Below are 20420 nucleotides of genomic sequence, written 5' to 3'. Positions count from 1 at the left end.
ATCTCCTGAGATGCCATTACATAAAATTAACAACACTTAAATGCTGATATGAAGTTCATAAATCTTACATCGTCCAGGTGCCGTGGCTCAGGCCTGTAATCCCAGCACTTTGGCAGACCGAGGCGGGTGGATCACCTGAGGTTGCGAGTTCGAGACCAGTCTAACCAACACAGAGAAACCCCATCTCTACTAAAAATACAAAATTAACCAGGCATGGTGGTCCATGCCTGTAATCCTAGCTACTCGGGAGGCTGAGGCAGGAGAATCATTTGAACCAGAGAGATGGAGGTTGTGGTGAGCCAAGATGGTGCCATTGCACTCCAGCTTGGGCAACAAGAGTAAAACTCCGTCTCAAAAACATAAAAAATAAATCTTATGTCACATAATAAAGGAAACATGTTTTTAATATGTTTTATTTATATATAAACATGTTATAAATACATACAAAATATGTTATAAATATATATAAAACATATATAATATATATTATACCTGTCTCTTATACACATCTAGATGTGTATAAGAGACAGTGTATATATAAAATATATTATAAATATATATGTATATATAGACTGCGTATTATGTGTGCATATATACTTGTATTCTGATTTTTCAGTTGACCTAATATGAGTGCCATCTTCCATATGACTGAACATTCTTCACAAACATCACTTAAAGTATTTTAGAAAGTTGATTGTACATGATACAAATTTAAAACATTCAAAAGGATATACGGTAAAAAAATTTTTAAAAAAGACTCCTATCCCTACAGTTCTCCGGTTCCCCCCTCCTAAGGTACCCACTGTCCAGTTTCCTATATGTTCAATTAGTTATTCCTCTTCATTCAGCTGATATTTACTGGGGACTTACTAAGAACCAGTTTTATATCCTGAGGATATGATAGTGAACAAAACAGAAAAAAATTCCTGCCCTCATGAAGATTAAATTCCAGAGATATTCCAAGCACAAGCAAAGATACCTATGTAACTGTTTGAGAGGTAACACAGTAGCTAAGAGTAAGCCAGATGGTCAAGTCTTCTAGCTCCCTGGCTTGATGCACATGTCCCTGCATTGGTAAAATGGGGAAAGATGGTGGTACCCACCTCACAGGGGTGCTGGGAGAAGTAAAACATTTAATGTAAAAAACTGCTTTGCTGGGGCTGTGGCTCACGGCTGTAATCCCAGGACTTTGGGAGGCTGAGGCAGGTGGATTGCCTGAGCTCAGATGTTCAAGTTCAGTTTCACCCCAGGCAACATGGTGAAACCCTGTCTCTACTGAAATACAAAAATTAGCCTGGCATGGTGGCAGGTGCCTGTAATCCCAGCTATTCGGGAGGCTGAAGCATGAGAATCGCTTGAACCCAGGAGGCAGAGGTTGCAGTGAGCCAAGATGGTGCCACTTCACTGTGGCCTGGGCAACAGAGTGAGACTCTGTCTCAAAAAACAAACAAACAAACAACAACAACAAAAAACAAACAAACAAACCAAAGCTTAGATCAGTGCTCAATAAGTGTTGGTTGCTTTAATAGACATTTTTCTTTATACAAATGGTAGCACACAATGTACTTTGTTTTGTTTTGCACTGAGTATTTTTTCTTAATATATCAGAGATTGTGCCAAATTAGTATGTAGAGAACTTTCTCATTTTTTAAAAAGAATTTCATAGTATTGCCTTGTGCAAATGTAATTTAGTTTATCAGACGGTCTCCTATTGGTGAAATTAAGTTGTTTCCAATATTTCTTGCTTTTACAAACAAAGCTGCAGCGTACAAGGATGGTTACATGCTTTATGCAAATGCGGAGGTGTATCTGGAGGATAATTTCTAGAAGGGGGACAATGCATTTTAAATTTTGATATACTTGCCACGTTGTATGTTATAGAGGTTATGCCAATTCATACTCCTACCCACACTGTAGGAAAATCTCGCTCAACACTATTTTAAAAGATTGCATCACATCATGGACATAAAGCAATTTATCTTTCATTATTTTTTCCATTTTTTTCCATTTCTAAATGTTGTAACAAGCATCTTTGTATGCACATCTTTGTATCTCCAATAGTTTGCTTAGGCCATCATTCTAGAAGGAGAATTTAAGGGTATTAATTTTTAAGCTCCCTCTGTTTTTGCTACAGAATTATTAAGAAAATATTTTTCCTTTAATATCCTCTATGTAGGGTGTAGGAACATCACAGGATCACCAAGGTTTAGGGATAACTGGCTTTTCCATTGTAGAGAAGATATATGTGCTGAGGTGTCCTGGGCTCTCACTGAGTATTGGCTCTAGGGTGTTTGGCTGGGAAGAAATGTGGGTAAAGCTATATGGCTTTGTCTCAACTAAACCCAGGCATTGCACTGGCCACTCTGCTCCTGGTTCTGCCTTTGTTTTATGGGAAGGACCCTTGACCTGCCTACCCTCCCCAGGGAAAGGACACCATACATCTGAGATCACACTGGACGCTTTCGTTTTTCTTGGTTCTTTTTCTTCAGGCCTGGCATCTTCATCCACAAGGATAGTCCTGAGAAGTTTAATGAGATGCAGAGATTCACTCATTGGGCCGTCATCACCACAGTCTCAGGTGCATAACTGCCCTGTCTTCCTCTTCTCCCTCTACCACACCCCCAAACGTAAGGGGGCTTCTCAATCAAGGGACACCTTTCTCAAGAGGTCAGCTGGTCAGGGCTCTGCTGCCCTATGCCCCCAAACATGTGGTCTAGGCCACTGAACTTGTCAATTTTTCACGGGGCTCAACCCTTCTTTACTGGCCCATCAAGCCCATGTCCAACTTACAAAAAGTCCTAGGAAGCTCTAGCAATTCTTCAGACAATGTGGGTGCCCTATGTGCTTAATGTTGCTTCCCTATTTATTGGAGCATTTTATTGTGAGGTATAATGTTTGGCGAATTGTTATGTCCTTTCGTGCTTGCTACCCTGGACCCAATACTGGCTGTAGGTCTTGGACATATGTAGACCTTGGACAAATGATAGGAAGGGCTCAGTCCCCCAGGACTCATGATGGTACCTCCTCCCTATCCTGTATGTCTACTATGGGGCCTACACATAGAAAACACTTATTAAACTGTTGACTGGTGACTGGGTGAATGAACCAATGAGGGATGAATATTGAGAATGTAAGACCGTGTAAAGAAAAGAAAAGCTACCACAAAAAATCCATGTTGGCTTTGCATTTGCACTTACTTAACAAAACCATTTAAATCCATCTCGGGGATTGCTGGTGAGCTGGCAGTCTCTGAGGTTGCTGGGATGGACTCCATCTGGGCCAGTGGGGCACTGTAGGGCTTCTTCGGCAACGTCACAAACCTACCAAGGCATGGGACAGGGAATGGGGGGAGACAGGAGACATCAGTTTTTGCAAATCAGTGCTCAGTGGGCTCTCAGTTTCTAAGGCCAAACTCCAAATCCCAGACCAGGCAGGTCTAGCAGGGACCACCTTACACCCTCCCTTGAACTTGCCTTCTTCAAATCTCAGCTAAGGTTTCACTTGCTCTTAAAAAGTTTTCTGACTACCAGCCTCGGCCCAGTTTCTTTCCCCTGAGTATCTACAGCCCCCTGGGCTTCCCCTTTCACACTTATTTTTACCATCCCTGCTAGATGTGGACTCGCTGAGGACTGGTATCCAATATGGTATCTAATCCAGAGCCTGGCCTGGAGTAAGTAGTCGGCATGGTCGTGAATGAATGAACCACTGGGGATCCTGCTCCCAGATCACCAGAAAGCAGGGCTAAGATTCAGCTGAGGCCTGGGAAGCACTCTCTGTTAGGGGCCTGGAAGTGCAGGCTCAGGTTTCTTACATGACCTTGCCTCCTAAATGTGACCTCAGTGCCTTGCTCGCCACACCCTAGTCCTGGTCCCACCACTAAGCTGTGCTGCCACTTGAGTTCTCTGAGCAGAGGAACCCAGGGGAAAAGAAGCAATTGTACCAGCTGGTGCTGAAGCCCATATGTCCAGGTTCCAGTGATTAAAAAGGTCTTTGGATGTCACAAAGGCCAAGGTGGTGGGGTCACCCCGATTCTTCCTGTTTCTCCTTGGTACGTGGCTTTTTCTGGACCCATCTCTGCCCCTCCCCAATCTATCTCAAGCCCTTGATGTTAATTTCAATCCATTTCACTTATATATTCGTTCTGGCCCCATCTGTACTCAGAGGCTCAGCACAAATGTCATCCACTATGTGAAGCTTCCACCACTGGCCCATCTCCCTCCCTTGGAAGCGTCACAGCATTTCAGCTGCACTTCTTTTAGGACCCTGTCCACTCTAACCACCTCCTAGAGGATCATTTCCTAAATTTCAGGCATCCCACTACCATCGTCGTGATTTGTAAGCATACAGTTTGATGAGTTATATACATATCTGTGGAACTATCACCACATTAATACACAGAATGTTTGCATCATCCTAAAAAGTTGCCTTGTGCAAACACTCATCTGCTTAATATCACTAGAGATTAATTTGCCTACGCTTTCATAGAAATGGAATTGGAAATATGTACGAATGTGTGTCTGACTTCCTCTGTTTCGCGTGACGTTTTTGAGATCCGTCCATGTTGTTGCATGTAGCAGTGAGCTGTTCTTTTTTTTTTGCAGCAGTATTCCATAGTGTGGATGTTTTCCCACCTTCTTGTTGATGGTCACCTCGACTATTTCTAGCTTGTAGATGCTATGAATCAAGTTGCTATGAACATCTGTGTAAAAGTCTTTTTGTAGACATATGTTTTCATTCTTCTTGGGTAAACTCCTTGGAAGCGAATTGCTGGGTTGTATGGTATATGTATGTTTAACATTACAGGAAACTGCCAACCAGTTTTCCAAAGTCGCTGTACCACTTTACACTACCACCTGCATTGTATGAGAGTTCCAGTTGGTCTGCATTCTCATCCACACTTGGTATTTAGTCTTTTACATTTTAGCCATTCAAATAAATGAGCATAGGGTGATATCACATTGTGGGGTTCATTAATAGGCTATGTCATTACTATAAATGAAAACACAGTATTATCTCTCATATTTAGAAAAATCAACACAACGGAAAAAATCAATGTAATTATTTTCTTGCCTGGTGAAGGCTCTGAGCTGAGCTCTGGTTGCTCTTTTTAAGAAGGGAAAACACTGGGCCGGCATGATCTTGGCTGGGCTTATTACTGTATGGAAGAAGGATCCACGGTGTCCCCTCTTTACAGACCCTATTGCACAGGGTCTCATACATAGAGCCCAAACTCAACAGATGTTTGATTGATTGAATGCTTGGATGGATGGATGGATGGATGGATGTGTGGACTGTTGAATGAGAACAGTTGAATAGCATGGAGCACTCACTAAGCAGAATAGTCAGCATCTGACTGTCCTGCACCCTCTCTGCCAACCTGGGATAAAGAGTGGGGATGGGAAAGCACGGAGAAGTCACAGAGTATGGAAAAACTCTTTTCATTTTTGGCCTGAGCTTCCATTTGACTTGTTTCAGGCCAGATGTCTCTAGCTGACTTTACCTCTGGCTGAAACCACTCCATTAGGGGCAGAGAACACATGTTGGGCTGGGTGCTAAAAAATCTCCTGGGAAGGTCGTTAAAATAAAGATTCCTGAACCTCGTCCTCCGACAGATTACAATTCAGCAGGTCTCACGAGTCAGATTTTTAGCAGTCTTCCCAGGCAATTCTAATGGGCAGCTAGATTTAGGAGCTGCCATGGGTAGGAATGGCAACATGACAGCTGAGAATGGAGCTGATAATTAATATGGGGCTATCACTGCAGCCTTAACAGCTAGGGACAGTGAAAATCAGCCAAGGACAATTCTGAACACTTATTAAATCACCCCAGGTCAGCAGAGACGCCTGGGGAGGCTTTGCCGGCTCGCTGCCCCACATAATAGCACTCTCCCGTCCAGCCTTTGCACCCCTGTGAGATGTTGTGCTGCATAAAGAGAAAGCACATGGGAATTTCTGTAAAGGAAAAACACGAAGCTGTAGAGGGTCTTCATACCTGAGGAAAAACAACGCCTCACTGGACAATGCTACCTGGACAACTGGGAAGTGAGAGTTCTCTGTGGAAATCAACAGAGGAAGGCAGAGCAGCCCTCCCTGCTCGCCACCTGAGCCACAAGAGGCAGTGAAACATTTACCATAATGAGGGCTTTAAGTTATTAAAACTGGAAAACCTGCTCCAAAATATTGAAATAGAATGTTGGTAGAGGTTTTTGGATCAGATTTCCTTTTACCCTCAGGAACAGACGATTACTTTCCTGGTATGCTGACCCAAACAGGAGTAGATTCAGTTATTTTTAAAAGAGAGTGCATAGCAAACAGGAACAATCGATACTGCTCCAATTCCAGAGCTCCTCGTATCAGAATCACGGGAGAAGCCAGGAGAGAAACGCCCCTGTAGCTGCCGGAGAATCACATCATATCAGACACCCACTGATCAGCAGCACTGGCTTTGGGGGCAGTGGCTTCCCTCCTCATGGTTTATTTTCAACTCTGAGGGGAGGATCACCACAATCGTTTGTGCTGCAAAGTTAAAAAAAAAACAACAACAAAAAAACCCCACCATACTTTTTTCCTGTTCTTTCTTCACTGGAAGCAGTGTGGTGCTAAAATAAAACCCTAATGAACAAGCTTGTATTTCAGTTGATGTTCTGTGTTGCAGCTTCCATGATCTTTGCAGATGGGATGGTGGATGCTGGACACCCACTGAAGTCTGTGCAGTGCAGTCTTGTGGGAAAAGGTGGTGGGGGTGGGCAGCCCTGTAGGAGACTCAAAGACCTCTAATTCATTCATTCATTAGACTTGGCTTCTGGGAGTGTCCACTACAGAGGATGAAATTAGCCACTGGCTGGACAAGAAGGGCCTGCATATGCTGTTTAATACTTTTTAAAAACTGATGACTGCAGCAGTTGCTGCCGGTGCACTTTATTAGGGTGATGCACCCAGGTGCTGTGTGTGTGGCTGTACCTTCCTCTGGAGCATTGCCCTGGCCCGATGGGAGATGCCTCATCCACCCTGAGCTGCCTTCCCTCTCGTTAGGGTATGACTTATAGGAAGGAGTGACTGCTAGGGGTGGCGACTATGAGAGCCCAGCCTCCTTGTCTCTGAGTGGGACAAACTGTGATGTAATTTACACTCCATAGCTCCCCACGGAATCAGGCAGAGGTTAGACTTCTGAAATCACATCTTCCCCGAGTTTTCCTCCGGACCTATCTTGCTTCCCTGAATTTCTTATAGTTTCTCCTGAGAGCCCTCCCTCAATAAATCACCTCAAGAACCGCATTCTCGGGCTCTCCTTCTAGGGAATCCACTATAGTGTTGTAGGATTCCAAAGATGAGAAACCCAACCCTTGCTTCACGGAGCCAAGAGGCCAGTGGATCAGAGTCAGAGCCACAGGAATGGCTGTGCTTTAGGGTACAAGCGCTCCAGCAGGGAGCCAGGCAGTGCACAAGGGTTCCGAGCAAGGCTGTGGGGTCAGAGGGCTTGGGTTTGAATTCCAGCTTCCCCACTTGTGCACGATGGGCCTGGGGGCTGTGTTAGTAAGAGAACCCTCTGCATCTGATTGCGGTGAGCCCTAGTTCATGTAAGGAGCCCCGTGGAAGCTGGGTCATAGCAAATGTCCAATAAATGTGAGCTGCTCTTGTGTGGGGTTGGTGAGGATTATCATCATTTTTGAAATTCAAACAAGGGAGATGCTAACTTGTCTTGGATGCATACAGAAGTCTTCACGGAGGAGGATATGGTCTAACTATGCACAAAAGAAAAAATGGTTCTTTTCAACTGAAGAGTGGAAGGAACGTTTAGGCTGAGGGAAAGGTGCCGGCAAAGCAGCGGTCCCTAACTTTTTGGCACCAGGGACTGGTTTCATGGAAGACAATTTTTTCCATGGACTGGGTGGGGGTGGTGGGGGGAATGGCTTCAGGATGATTCAAGCACATTACATTTATTGTGCACTTTACTTCTATTATTATTACATCATAATATATGATGAAACAATTATACAAGTCACCATCATGTAGAATCAGTGGGAGCCCTGAGCTTATTTTCCTACAACTAGACAGTCCCATCAGGGGGTGATGGGAGACAATGACAGATCATCAGGAATTAGATCCTCATAAGGAGCATGCAACTGGGATCCTTACATGTGCAGTTCACAATAGGGTTTGTGCTCCTGTGAGAATCTAATGCCGCTGCCTATCTGACAGGAGGCGGAGTTCAGGTGGTAATGTGAGTGGTGAGGAGTGGCTGTAAATACAGATGAAGCTTCGCTTGCTCACCTGCCGCTCACCTTCTGCTGTGTGGCCCAGTTCTTAACAGGCCACAAATTGGTACTGTCATATGGGGGTTGAGAACCCCTGCTGCAAAGGAAATAGGATGGAGAGAACGTGGATTCCCCAGGGACGGGGAATAAGTCTGTTGTGGGCGCAGCGTATGTGCAGGTGCCCAATGGAAGCAGGTGATGATGATGACAATGATGATGAAGAATACAGAAGCAATGAGGTGGGGTCAGTGATGGTCGGCACTGGGGGCAGGCATGACAGGAAGGGAGATAGTAGCCAGGGTAGGGGGAGGGGCTGATGCCCCAACTGCCACTGCAGGCTGGCACTGACCCCAGCAGTCACTTTGACTGCTCTCATGCACCTCTTCCTCCTGGCATTGAGCAGTTAACATCTACCTAACCTTTCAGCATTAGCTTAGATGTTACTTTCACTGGAACATCTTCCCTGACCCCCAAGTCCAGGTTCAGGGGTCATCTCCATGCTTCTACACCCCACATTGTAATCGACTCATCAGCAGGGGCAGGAGCCACATCTGCCTCTCTCCCCACGGTCTCCAGCACCGGGCAGCACACCAAGCTTAGAGTCAAGCCTGACATTTGTTGAATGAAGTTCTAGTCAGGAGTACTGCAGTTAACTCCCTGTAGTAAAAAGGGTTATTCAGATCTTGTTTTGTTCAAATGTTATATCAGATGGTCTACTATTTGTAAAAAAGTAATCCCTCCAATTCCTGTAAGCACAACTGTTTGTAATACAGCTTTGCTTCTCCTCCCATCAACAGATGGAGTCTATTTTCTTCAGGCCTTGCATCTGGGCTTGGCTTGACTTCCTTGGCCAACGAGGCATTCGAAAATATGATGCAAACGGCAACTTGAAAACCACCTAGCCAATCCACAGATTCATGAGAACTAATACACATTTTCTGTTTAGACAATTATGTTTCGAGTATCTTGTTGTGTGACAAAAGCTAACATATACAGATTGGTTTTATTCTCCCTAGCACAGTGCCCTGCACAATTACCCTCAATAAACAATTACAGAACGCACAAGTAGAATGAAAACATTTCAAGTATGGAAAGAAAGTGTCAATATTCTTAGCCATGCAAGCTGGTCATCATCCTTATATATCACTGGTATCAAAATGAGAAAGTGATCCACAGTAGCCACTGGTGCCTTGCATGGTCAGAGGTCCAGTTTTGAGAGTATCCAGCACTCTGAAGGTCTGAATGTGAGCTAGTGGCCTCTGTGAATTAATTTCATTGCTGAGATTATTTTCTCCTGCAGTTCCAATCTCATATTTCCATTGTTCCTAATTTATAATCTGGTGCAAACCACGCATCTTTACTTATCAGATCTTATCAGGTGGCTTCCCAAATTCCTATTCTTGCTCTCAGCTATCTGACTTTGCTTCTCTCATTTTGTAAACCCCTTGATCCCCTTCCTTCCTTCCTTCCTTCCTTCCTTCCTTCCTTCCTTCCTTCCTTCTTTCCTTCCCTCCCTCCCTCCCTCCCTCCCTTCCTTCCTTCCTCTGTCTCTACACATCGCAAATCTGCTCCAGATTAGGCAAGCCCCTGACTGCCGTTTCTAAAGGGAGCAGATTATAATATTACTTTAAATTATATTAAAAGTGAGCATATTTCTAAGCCCCTCTTGGTGCAAACACAAAGTCCCTGCCATGTTTCCATATTTATTGTCTGGATTTGTGGTCCTACACTTGCTGATCCTCCTACATTGGGAAGCAAATGACAGATGGAAACAGATGGGCTGGCCCAGTGCCTTCCCTACCAGCACGGTCTAGCTCTGCCACATGAGAAGGGGAAGCCAACTAAAGACATGTCTCTATTATGGAAAGCAGCCCCCCGCCCGCCGGCCCTCTGATGTTATACCACAGAATACTTCCAACTGGCCACGTGTGCTAAGGTGGAAACTGACGAGAGATTGCTGAGAGGCTGAAACTCAAGTTACTCAGAGCTTAGGAGATGAAAACCATCTTTTTAAAGGGTTCTCAAAAGGAGTTGTAATTGGAGCCTCTAGAACGGTGGTTCTCAGTGTTGGCTGGCCACTGGGATCCTTCATGGACCCTTAAGAAAGACTGAAGCCTGAATCCCAACCATAGAGATTCTGATTTACTTGGCTTCAATCTATTTGAAACTTCCCAAGGTGATTCCAGTGTGCGTTCATGGCTGAGAACCACTGACCTAGAAGATGGTAGTGAGAAGGTCATGAAGAAAATAGTGGTAAAGCAACTGTATCAAGTAAGAGCCCCAATTAAGTAACTGCAGCTGACCGTAGTCATCACTATTCCCTACCAGGAACTATGAAGCGCTTGATACGCACTGCCTAATTTAATCTTCACAACAGCTTGAGGAGTAAACCACTATGATTATCCTGTCTTCAGAGACAAAACCAAGGCTCAGAGGACAGGTCAGTGGCTGCGTCAGACCCACACCACAGCTCATGCTCTTAGTGACTTTGCTGGAGATTCCAGCCAATCCACAGGTGAGGGCTTCTCCCGGGTCCCGTCATGTCAGCCATACCCAGGGCAGTGACTCCCAAAGCAGGTCTTTTCATTCCCAAAGTAACTGGAACCCATAAAACAAGGAATATACAATGTGTCGTCTAGAACCTTTGGAAGCAGAGGAACCCATCCTGATTGTAATCTGAACGAGAAAGAGCAAGACACCATTGACCTTGCCCTTGAAGTAACTTTGCAGAAACAGTTTTGCTGTCAGGTGAGTAGTGGAGGAATGTGCCCAGAATCTACCTCGAAGCGCTGTAGTCTAGAGATTTCTGTGTAAAAACGCCACTTCTATAAAGCTCCAGAAGGTGTCCCCACTGCTACATGATCTTAGAAAGGCTGCCAAACAGGTAGGCTGTGAAATCTCCCTTATAATCAGCTTCAAAGCTCTTTAGGAATACTTTCAAAACAGGACGGTTTTTAAAGTCAATTTCTTTTAATGTCTGGCTTTCAGTAGATGTAGCTAGCTTTGGGAGGATTTTAATTAATATGAACACGTAGACCAACCAAATGAGCCTTTTTTCACGAACATCACTCCATGAACCAAGCGGACACAACCCTGACTTAGGTTCAGATATGCACTGATAGCTTCCGCCGATTTCATTAGAAGCCGGCTTAGCTCACATTGAATTTCTGGAGGGCTGATGCCTTCCACTGATATTGGAAACATTGGGAAAATGTCTTAAAAAGAATGAAGCTATAATAAGGTGACGAGAGTTCTACAGTAACACAAAAGCAGGACAAAAAGTTTTATAACACTCACAATTGAAATGAAAAACAGTCCAATTCAGTTATCTATGGGGTAATGGATATGGTAACTCAGGAAATGAGACTAGGCTGAATTGCAAATAGAAGTAGACTGTATGGGCCCTAACATGGAGATAGCTTTTAAGTTAAATATAAAGAGAGCTAAAGGCCTACCCTGCTCCTTAAGTTTCCCTGTGCTTGGCCCTGGGTCACTTGCAGGCTGACTACAAAGGCAGGAAACTTGTCTCTGGAAGCTCAGATTTCAGAGATGGCAGACAGCCCTCTCATGAGCCTCAGTGGGTAATCTGACCGCCCCCCACCGGTCAGATAAATTAGCTGACCCACCGCAGCAGAAGAGGAGATTCTAGATGAACAGGTTATAGGAGGCCTGGATGATGAAGGCCCTGGGAAGGTTCTGGGGACACCAGAGATGGAGTGTAAAGTGGTCTACTGCTCTCAGGGGATTTCAAATTTACTAACAGTATCCTACTTGTAATGGGGATCATGAGGCACGGACATTGATTTATGCTTCTCAAACTATGTATCTATGTTACAAACACTTTTGCACATACAATGTAGTTTCATAATAATAAAATCATTGCTGACTTTCTGCAGGGGCAGTTTCAGTCAAGTGAGGAGGCCAAAAGTCAGTTTAAATTGGGTTGGGGAATGAATGGAGGCAACCAGGGTACTCTGTTTTCTTCCATTCCCTGGTAGAGAGTTGGTGATTAATGCAACAGGATTAAGAGACGGGTTTTCTAAGATGTGAAGCACTTGTACTGTAGGCAAAGGAATAGGAAGCTCGAAGACACTGAGAGTGTGAGGAGATTATTGCTAGAGAGGAGAACAGACAGAAAGCTTGGCCTGGAAAGGCAATAGATGCTTTTTTTCCCTATACAGTCACTCTCTGCATCTGTGGGTCCCACATCCAATGATTTAACCAACCAGGAATCAAAAACTTCTTAGAAAAGAAAAAACGACAAAACCCAACAACATAACAATAATAATAATAAAAAAAACCCAACACATAAAAAACCAATACAATACTGCAACTATTTACATAGATTTCCATGAGCTATTATGGGTAATCTAGAGAGGATTTAGAGTATACAGGAGGGTGTTGGAAGGCTATAGGCAAATAGAACACCATTTTATATAAGGGACTTGAGCATCTGTGGATTTTGGTATTCTTGAGGGCTCCAACCTTCAGTGGATACCTGAGAGACAACTGTAGATTTGAAAACATTCATGTATTTCTAAAAAGTGAAGGGCTCATCTTCCTCTTGAGTCAGAGGGAAGGAAATGGGGTAGTGAAACCAACATCCTTAAGAAAAGTAATCTCAGGTTGGTCTACAGCCAAGGGAGACCAGAGGGAAGAAAGCCACCAGCAGAGTGAGTTAGGTAGCCTGGAGGGAGAATTCCTAGGAAAGACGATGAAAGGCAGGGCAGATCCAGGAGATACTGTGGAGGAAAAGCTGGTGGAAACACTTGGTATGATCATATTTAATTTTGTCCAATCTGGTGGGTATGTAATGGTGTCTAGTTGTAAATGTTTTAATTTCCATTTACAAGATTACTGATGAGGTGGAACATCTTTTTATTCTTTATAGGCCATTCATATCTCTTCTTCTGTGAAATAACTGCTCATTCTTCTCTCCTGGATTTTAGTTGAATTCTGTCTTTTCCTTCAAGGGCATTCTTTATGCAGTATGTAGACTGATCATCTGAAGGCAGTCTGTATACCAAAACTGCTCTCTGTTGGTGCCTTGTCTTTGTACTCGTTTAATGGTATCTCTTGATGAAGAAAGTTCTCAACTTCAACATAGAGATTATGGATAGTTTCATTATGATTTTGTGCTTTTTGTCTCTTGTTTAAGAAATTCTGAGGCTAGGTGAGGTGGCTCACACCTGTAATCCCAGTAATTTGGGAGCCCAAGATAGGAGGATTGCCTGAGGCTGGGAGTTTGAGACCAGCCTGGGCAACATAGTGATACCCCCATCTATACAAAAAATTTAAAAAGAGCATCAGCCATGTGTGGTGGTATGCTTTTGTAGTCCCAGCTACTTGGGGGCTGAGGCAGGAGAATCACTTGAGCTTAGGAGTTTGAGGTTGCAGTGGGCCACGATCATGCCACTACATTCCAGCCTGGGCAGCAAAGTGAGACCCTGTCCGTTTTAAAAAAAATCTTCCTTATTCAGAGTCAGAGATAATCAAAGCATTAACCTACATTTTCTTCAAATTAAAAAAATTGACTTACCCTTTTCATGTTTATATCTTTAACCCATTTGAAATTAATTTCTTTTTTTCTTTTGAGACAGAGTCTCACTCTATTGCCCAGGCTGGAGTGCAGTGACATAATCTCGGCTCACTGCAACCTCCGCCTCTTGGGTTCAAGCAATTCTTCTGCCTCAGCCTCCCGAGTAGCTGGGAGTACAGGCACATGCCACCATGCCCGGCTAATTCTTGTATTTTTAATAGAGATGGAGTTTCACCATGTTGGCCAGGCTGGTCTCAAACTCCTGACCTTGTGTGACCTGCCTTGGCCTCCCAAAGTGCTGGGATTACAGGCATGATTTTCTATAGTGTGAGTTTAGGGATCCGTTTATGCTTTTTTCTATATAGATGACATATTGTTTCTGGATCATTTACTGAATAGGCCATCCCTTCTCCTTTATTCAAATATTTCAGTTTTGTCACGTTTCCATACATTTAAGGACCTGTTTCTGGGGCCTTTATTCTGTTCCTTTATTCTATTTGCCTATCTGTGCACAAATACAACATTTTAAACTATTGTATTTTTACAATAAGCCTTGATATCTAGGAGTTTGGGTAGTCTCATCCCTCTTCTATATAAAGTTTAGGATCAACCTGTCAGGATTTTGATTGGAAGTACATTTAAACTATAGATCATTCTGGGGAAAAATGACATCTTTACTGAACTGAGTCTTTTAAATCAATGAAACAAGTATGTCTCACCATTTACTTAGGTCTTCTTTAATGACCTTAAATAAAATTATCATTTATCCATAAATATTGTATTTTTATATTAGATTTATTTCTAAATACTTTTTTTCTTTTTTCTACTGCATTCTATTTTCTATTTGTTGCTGCTATACAGAAATGCAATTGAGGCTGGGTGTGTTGGCTTATGCCTGTAAGTAATCCCAGAACTTGGGGAGGCCGAGGCGGGTGGATCACCTGAGGTCAGGAGTTCGAGACCAGCCCGACCAACATGGTAAAACCCTGTCTCTATTAAAAATACAAAATTAGCTGGGCGTGGAGGCAGGCACCTGTAATCCTAGCTACTTGAGAGGTTGAGGCAGGAGAATTGCTAGAACCCAGGAGGCAGAGGCTGCAGTGAGCCAAGACTGCGCCATTGCACTCCAGCCCAGGGGACAGGGCGAGACTCTGTCTCAAAAAAAAAAAAAAAAAAAAAAAAAAAGTAATGCAATTGAATTTTATAACTTTGTATCAATCCATCCTCCTCACTCAATTCTTTTATTAATTCTAGTAATTTGTCTGTTTATTATTTTGTGTTTTCCATGTAATTATTATATGACTTTTGTTTCTTCCTTTCCAAACATAGTCTCTTTTATTTACTTTCTATCTTCCTACACTGGCTAGGATCTTTAGTAAATTGTTGAATAGAAATGGAACTCTTGGCTAGGTGCAGTGGCTCACGCCTGTAATCCCAGCACTTTGGGAGGCTGAGGCAGGCAGATCACCTGAGGTCGGGAGTTTGGGACCAGCCTGGCCAACATGGAGAAATCCTGTCTGTACTAAAAATACAAAATTAGCTGAGCGTGGTGGCGCATGCCTGTAATCTCAGCTATTTGGGAGACTGAGGCAGGAGAATCACTTGAACCTGGGAGGCAGAGGTTGTGGTGAGCCGAGATCATGCCATTGCACTCCAGCCTGGGCAACAAGAGCGAAACTCTGTCTCAAAAAAAAAAAAAAAAAAAGAAAAAAGAAAAAAGAAAAAAAAAAGAAACGGAACTCGTCTTATTTTTGATTTTTAAACGAGATGACTTTAACACATCTTCCTATTTAAAAAAGTTATCCTTGATCAGGTTAAGCAATTTTCACATGAATAGTTGTTTGGCTCTACTGATTTTTTTCCTTGATTTATTGAGATGATCATATGTTTTTTTCTTCTTTAATGGGGTAGTATAGGAAATTGAATTATTGGATTTGTAATGTTAAACCAACCTTGCATTCCTGGAATAAACTCAACCTCATTATATCTTACCTTTTTATGCTTTGCTGGATTCAGTTTGCTAATATTTTGGTGAATGTTTTACATTTATATTTTTGAATTAACGAGTGTGAATGGCCTGAAATCTTTATGTCCCTGACCGGGTTTAATGGATTTTGGTATAAAAATTAAGTTAGTTTTATAAAATAAGTTGGGTAATACTGTCTTTTATATTTTTATCTGAAAAGAGTTTAAGTTTGAAATAATTTATTTCTTAAATCATTGGATGAACTTTTCTGTATCTATCAGGGCTTAGCGGGTTTTTAAAAATGGGGATATTTGAAACTATTTCTTTAATGGTTATAAGACCATTTGGATTTCTTGCTTTAAAAAGTTAGTTTTGGCAAGTTGTATTGTTCTAAGAATTTATCCATTTTATCTAAGGTTATTCAGAAGTATGTTTTAAAATGTCTAAGCCTGTGTTTTTGTTTACTTGTTTGTTTCTTGTCATCTATTTGCTATTGATTTCTGACAGAACAGATTTTTTGTTGAGATTTGCTTTAAGCCCTAGTATACAGTAATTTTTCATAACTGTTCCATGGGGCCAGAAGATTTTTTTTAGTGTTCTACATATGTCAATTATATTAAGCCTATTAATGCATTCAAATTATCTATAAGTGTTGTTCGCTAGGACTTTAAGCAATGATAGAAATATTCTCTATCTGTTATGTCCAATACATAGCCACTAGTCACATGTGCTCATCAAGGACTTGAGAGGTAATTTGGTTTAGATTCCAGCCTCATGGAATTGGTGTCCTTATAAGAAGGGACACCAGACTGTTCTCTCTCTCCCTTTGCTATGTGATCACATCGTGAGAAGGTGGCTGTCTACAAGTCAGGAGGATAGCCTTCACCAAAACTGACTATGCTGGCACTGTGATCTCAGACTACCAGCCTCCAGAACTGAGAAATAAATATTTCTTGTTTAAGTCATGCACTCTATGGTGTTTTGTTATGGTAGCCTGAGCTCAGTAATATAGCGTAATATATTATACTTAAGTGTAGAAAATTCAGCATTGCTTTGTGACTTAACGTAATTCTTAAATAGTAATTAGGCATCAGCTAACTCAGCCCTAGCTACAGATGTCAGGGTTCCTTGGAGGAAGCCCAGGAACTGATGAGGCTGGGAAGAAGGAGAAAGGAGGACTCCTTTACCCTTTCTTTCACTTAGCATCTCTGTTCTGAAGTGATTGACATAAAAAGTGTTCTGCTGTAAAAAGCCAGAACACCACTATGTTAAATAATACATATATATATACGTGTGTGTGTCTATTTAAGAATTTGCTTTATAGCCAACCTGATTTATATATCATATGTAATACATCTATTATATTCAATTATAATTATACACATATTTCCAGTTTATCTAAATAAGTGATATTCTTTCTCAAGGAGCAAAGTAAACCTACAGATCTTAGATATTCGATATTGCCCTTCCTTCAGTGGCAGTGAACCAAGCTGTAGGAATGATGTCTAGAAGAAAAAACAATTCCACTCCTATGACACAGGGCTGAACTTGAATTTCCAAACCTGTTAATAGAAGGACAGAGTAAGAGGTTTCAAGTCCTTCTGAACAGATGCAGGATGGCTTCTCCTAGAGCTACCTACTTTCTCTTCTAAAGGATGATCAGTTAGAAGCTGGTGATGAACCTGTGGGCAGAACCTCATGGTAAGATGACAGCCCCACAGGAATAGTCTACCCAGTCTGTGGCAACAAGTAGGGAATATTGCCCTCCTGTGATGGTGTTGTGGCCTCAAAAAAGAGGTCAATGAGAAAGAGTAACAGGAAGCAGGCTTTGCTGCCAACATGCTCCCTGGTGGGGCCTCACCCAGTTAAGGCAAAAACTAAGAGGATCCCTGAGGTTCCTGATGACTCTGGTATGGAGCCAGCCAGGCCAAGGAAATCCTCAGTTCCCACCTGAATCAGGAACCACTGGCTATCACAGGCAGTTAGGGTGTGATTATCACTAAAAACCCCCTGTAGGGCACAGTCTCAGGATGAGAGCCCCCACCTCTGGCAGCTGTCACATTCAGGGACTCAGGATAAGGCTGGAAGCCACCACCCAGAGGCTTCTTCCCTCCACCCTGCACTCAGCCCTCTAGGGGCAGCAGGCGTCTCTTCACCATGCTGGGACTGATCACCTAGCCTACCCAGCAGACCCCCATCAGGGTTCCCACCAGATTTCCTCACTGGGTAATATTTGCAAGGCTGAAAAATAGAGGGCAAAGTGCTGAACTGTGGAACAAACAGTAGCTGTGGATTTTTATGAGCCTCTTGTTTTCTCATTCAGCTTATAAACTCTTGACGGGAAAAGACTGTGCTTCCTACTTATCCCCACTTCACCCCTTTCTCTCCCTCTCTCCCTTTCTCTTCCTTCCCTCCCTCCCTCTCTCCCTCTCTTCTCTATCTCCCTTTCCCTCCCTCCCTCCCTCCCTTCCTTCCTTCCCATTTTTATCTAGTGCTTATTCTGGGTTCTTCCCTTCCCTTATTTGTAAAATAGTGTTTCCTAAATAACTGCCACGTATAATAGTGTTTCCTAAATAACTGCCATGTAAATAAGGTTACTGAGAATATGAAGTGAACCCATCTTTGGAAATGTCTGGCACAGTCACTGCTTATCCACCCACCTTGTTCCCCATGAACAGTTTCCATGTTTGTCTTTGGGGGCTCATCAATTCCATGCACAGCAATAAGTCTTATTTATCTTTGTAGTCCCCATTGCACATAGCACAGTGTTCAGGTAGAGTATTCAGAGAAGTTTCATTTAAAAATAGATATATAGTGATAAGATATACAGAAAAAATGGGCTTTGATATGTCAGTAGAAGACAGTGGTTAAAACAGGGGCTTTATAGTCAGTCAGTGCAGAAATGGGGTCTTGGACTTCTCAAACGAAGATATAGAAGTGACCAAGAAACATGAAAAAATGTTCGTCACTAATCATCAGAGAAATGCAAATCAAAACCACAATGAGAAATTGTCTCATACCAGTCAGAATGGCAATTATTAAAAAAAATAACATGCTGGTGAGGTGGAGGAAAAAAGGAATGCTTATACATTGTTGGTGGGAATGTAAATTAGTTCAGCCATTGTGAAAGCAGTTTGGAGACTTCTCAAAGAACTTAAAACAGGGCTACCATTTGACCCAGCAATCCCATTACTAGGTACAAACCCAAAGGAATATAAATTATTGTACCAAAAAGACACATGCATTTATATATTCATTGTAGTGCTATTCACAATAGCAAAGACATGGAATCAATCCCGGTGCCCATCAACAATGGATTGGATAAAGAAAATGTGGCACATAAACACCATGAGTACTATGCAGCCATAAATCATGCAGCAACATGGATGTAGCTGGAAGCCATAATCCTACGTGAATTAATGCAGGAACAGAAAACCAAATACTACATGTTCTCACTTATAAGTGGGAGCTAAACACTGAGCACACATGGACGCGAACGGGGAACAATAGACACTATGAACTACTAGAGGGGGTAATAAGGGAGTGAGATGTGGGTTAAAAAACTACCTGTTGGGTAGTATGCTCAGTACCTGGGTGACGGGATCCGTACCCCAAACTTTAGCATCATGCAATATTGCCATGTAACAAATCTGCACATGTATCCCCTGAATTTAAAATCAAAGTTGAAATTATTAACAAAAAGAAATGGGGTCTGGGATCTGCTGTGTGGACTCAGGTGCCTGGATCCCTAGAAGCAGGTATTCATCCTCACTCTCTGGGGTTGCTGCATGACATGTAATGAGTTAGAATGACGCCTGACATGGTGGGTACTCAATCATTGTTATTGCTATTGGTCAATATTATGGAAGCTTCCTCTCATTGCTCCCAATAGCTCCATGTTGAAGATTTGGCCATATACATCTGTCTACAGGAAATATTTCCTACTTGGACATATTCTCTGTGCTCTGGAAAGCTGTTAAAAGAGATTTTCCCAAGGTAAAGATGTGAATTGTTCACACTGTACCGATGGTCTTACTCTAAGGCTTCAAAAATAGGCAGGTTGCTTTTCATACAGAAAACAGGAAGGTGCCTGCACAGCTGGTGCTTAGGGCTACACGGTGACGGGGCTGTTCTGGGAATGAAGTCTGGTTGTGAGTTGCTTTTCCACAGTGCCTGAGGAGTAAAACAGCTTATCATGTTTCAGGGCATTGGTAAGGTGGTCTTGTTCCTCAAATACCCTTCCACACAGGTGGCGCCTAATTTCATAATTAGATGTCCACCTTTTTGGCTTCGGACTAGCAAGGGAAATGCAATAAGCCTGATCAGTCATGAAGATGGAATCTTGGTTCTTTGCTGCCCAGCATCCACTTCCCTTTCTCTGGTCGGGTACCTTCCATTTCCCTCTGGGAACTAGCCTATCTCTGACATTCAGCCTGGCTCAGGAGTTCCCCAGACCATAGTTGAGGGACATAGGATTTGACCAGAGCCAGTGAGTTACAGCAAAACCTTTCCCAGGACTCTACTTCCTCCCGCTGGAACCTGGAACCTGGCATATGAAGAGCTGGAGCTGCTGAGTCATCTTGCAACCATGTGTATATAGGACCTGACTGAGAATGGAGGAAATATGGCAGAGGGCAGAGCCGAGGGATGATGGAGGAGAC

The 20420-nt window shown here is 42.8% G+C and overlaps 1 protein-coding gene across 2 annotated transcripts in view; it reads right to left on the bottom strand.

Annotated features, from left to right (window-relative positions):
- HYDIN (HYDIN, axonemal central pair apparatus protein) overlaps positions 1-20420 on the bottom strand; it is a 423190-nt gene that overhangs the window by 178065 nt on the left and 224705 nt on the right. For both annotated transcript variants that reach the window (XM_011976766.1, XM_011976767.1), the window contains 2 exons: positions 3198-3320; positions 2440-2518 (listed from right to left, as the gene is read on the bottom strand). In XM_011976766.1, the coding sequence (XP_011832156.1) occupies positions 2440-2518; positions 3198-3320 (202 nt within the window). The remainder of the gene's footprint in view (positions 1-2439; positions 2519-3197; positions 3321-20420) is intronic.

The sequence above is a fragment of the Mandrillus leucophaeus genome, unplaced genomic scaffold (assembly GCF_000951045.1).
Source record: "Mandrillus leucophaeus isolate KB7577 unplaced genomic scaffold, Mleu.le_1.0 Scaffold17, whole genome shotgun sequence".
NCBI lineage: Eukaryota > Metazoa > Chordata > Mammalia > Primates > Cercopithecidae > Mandrillus > Mandrillus leucophaeus.
The sequence above is the reverse complement of the archived record's forward strand: the minus strand, read 5'-3'. Positions and strand labels throughout refer to the sequence as shown.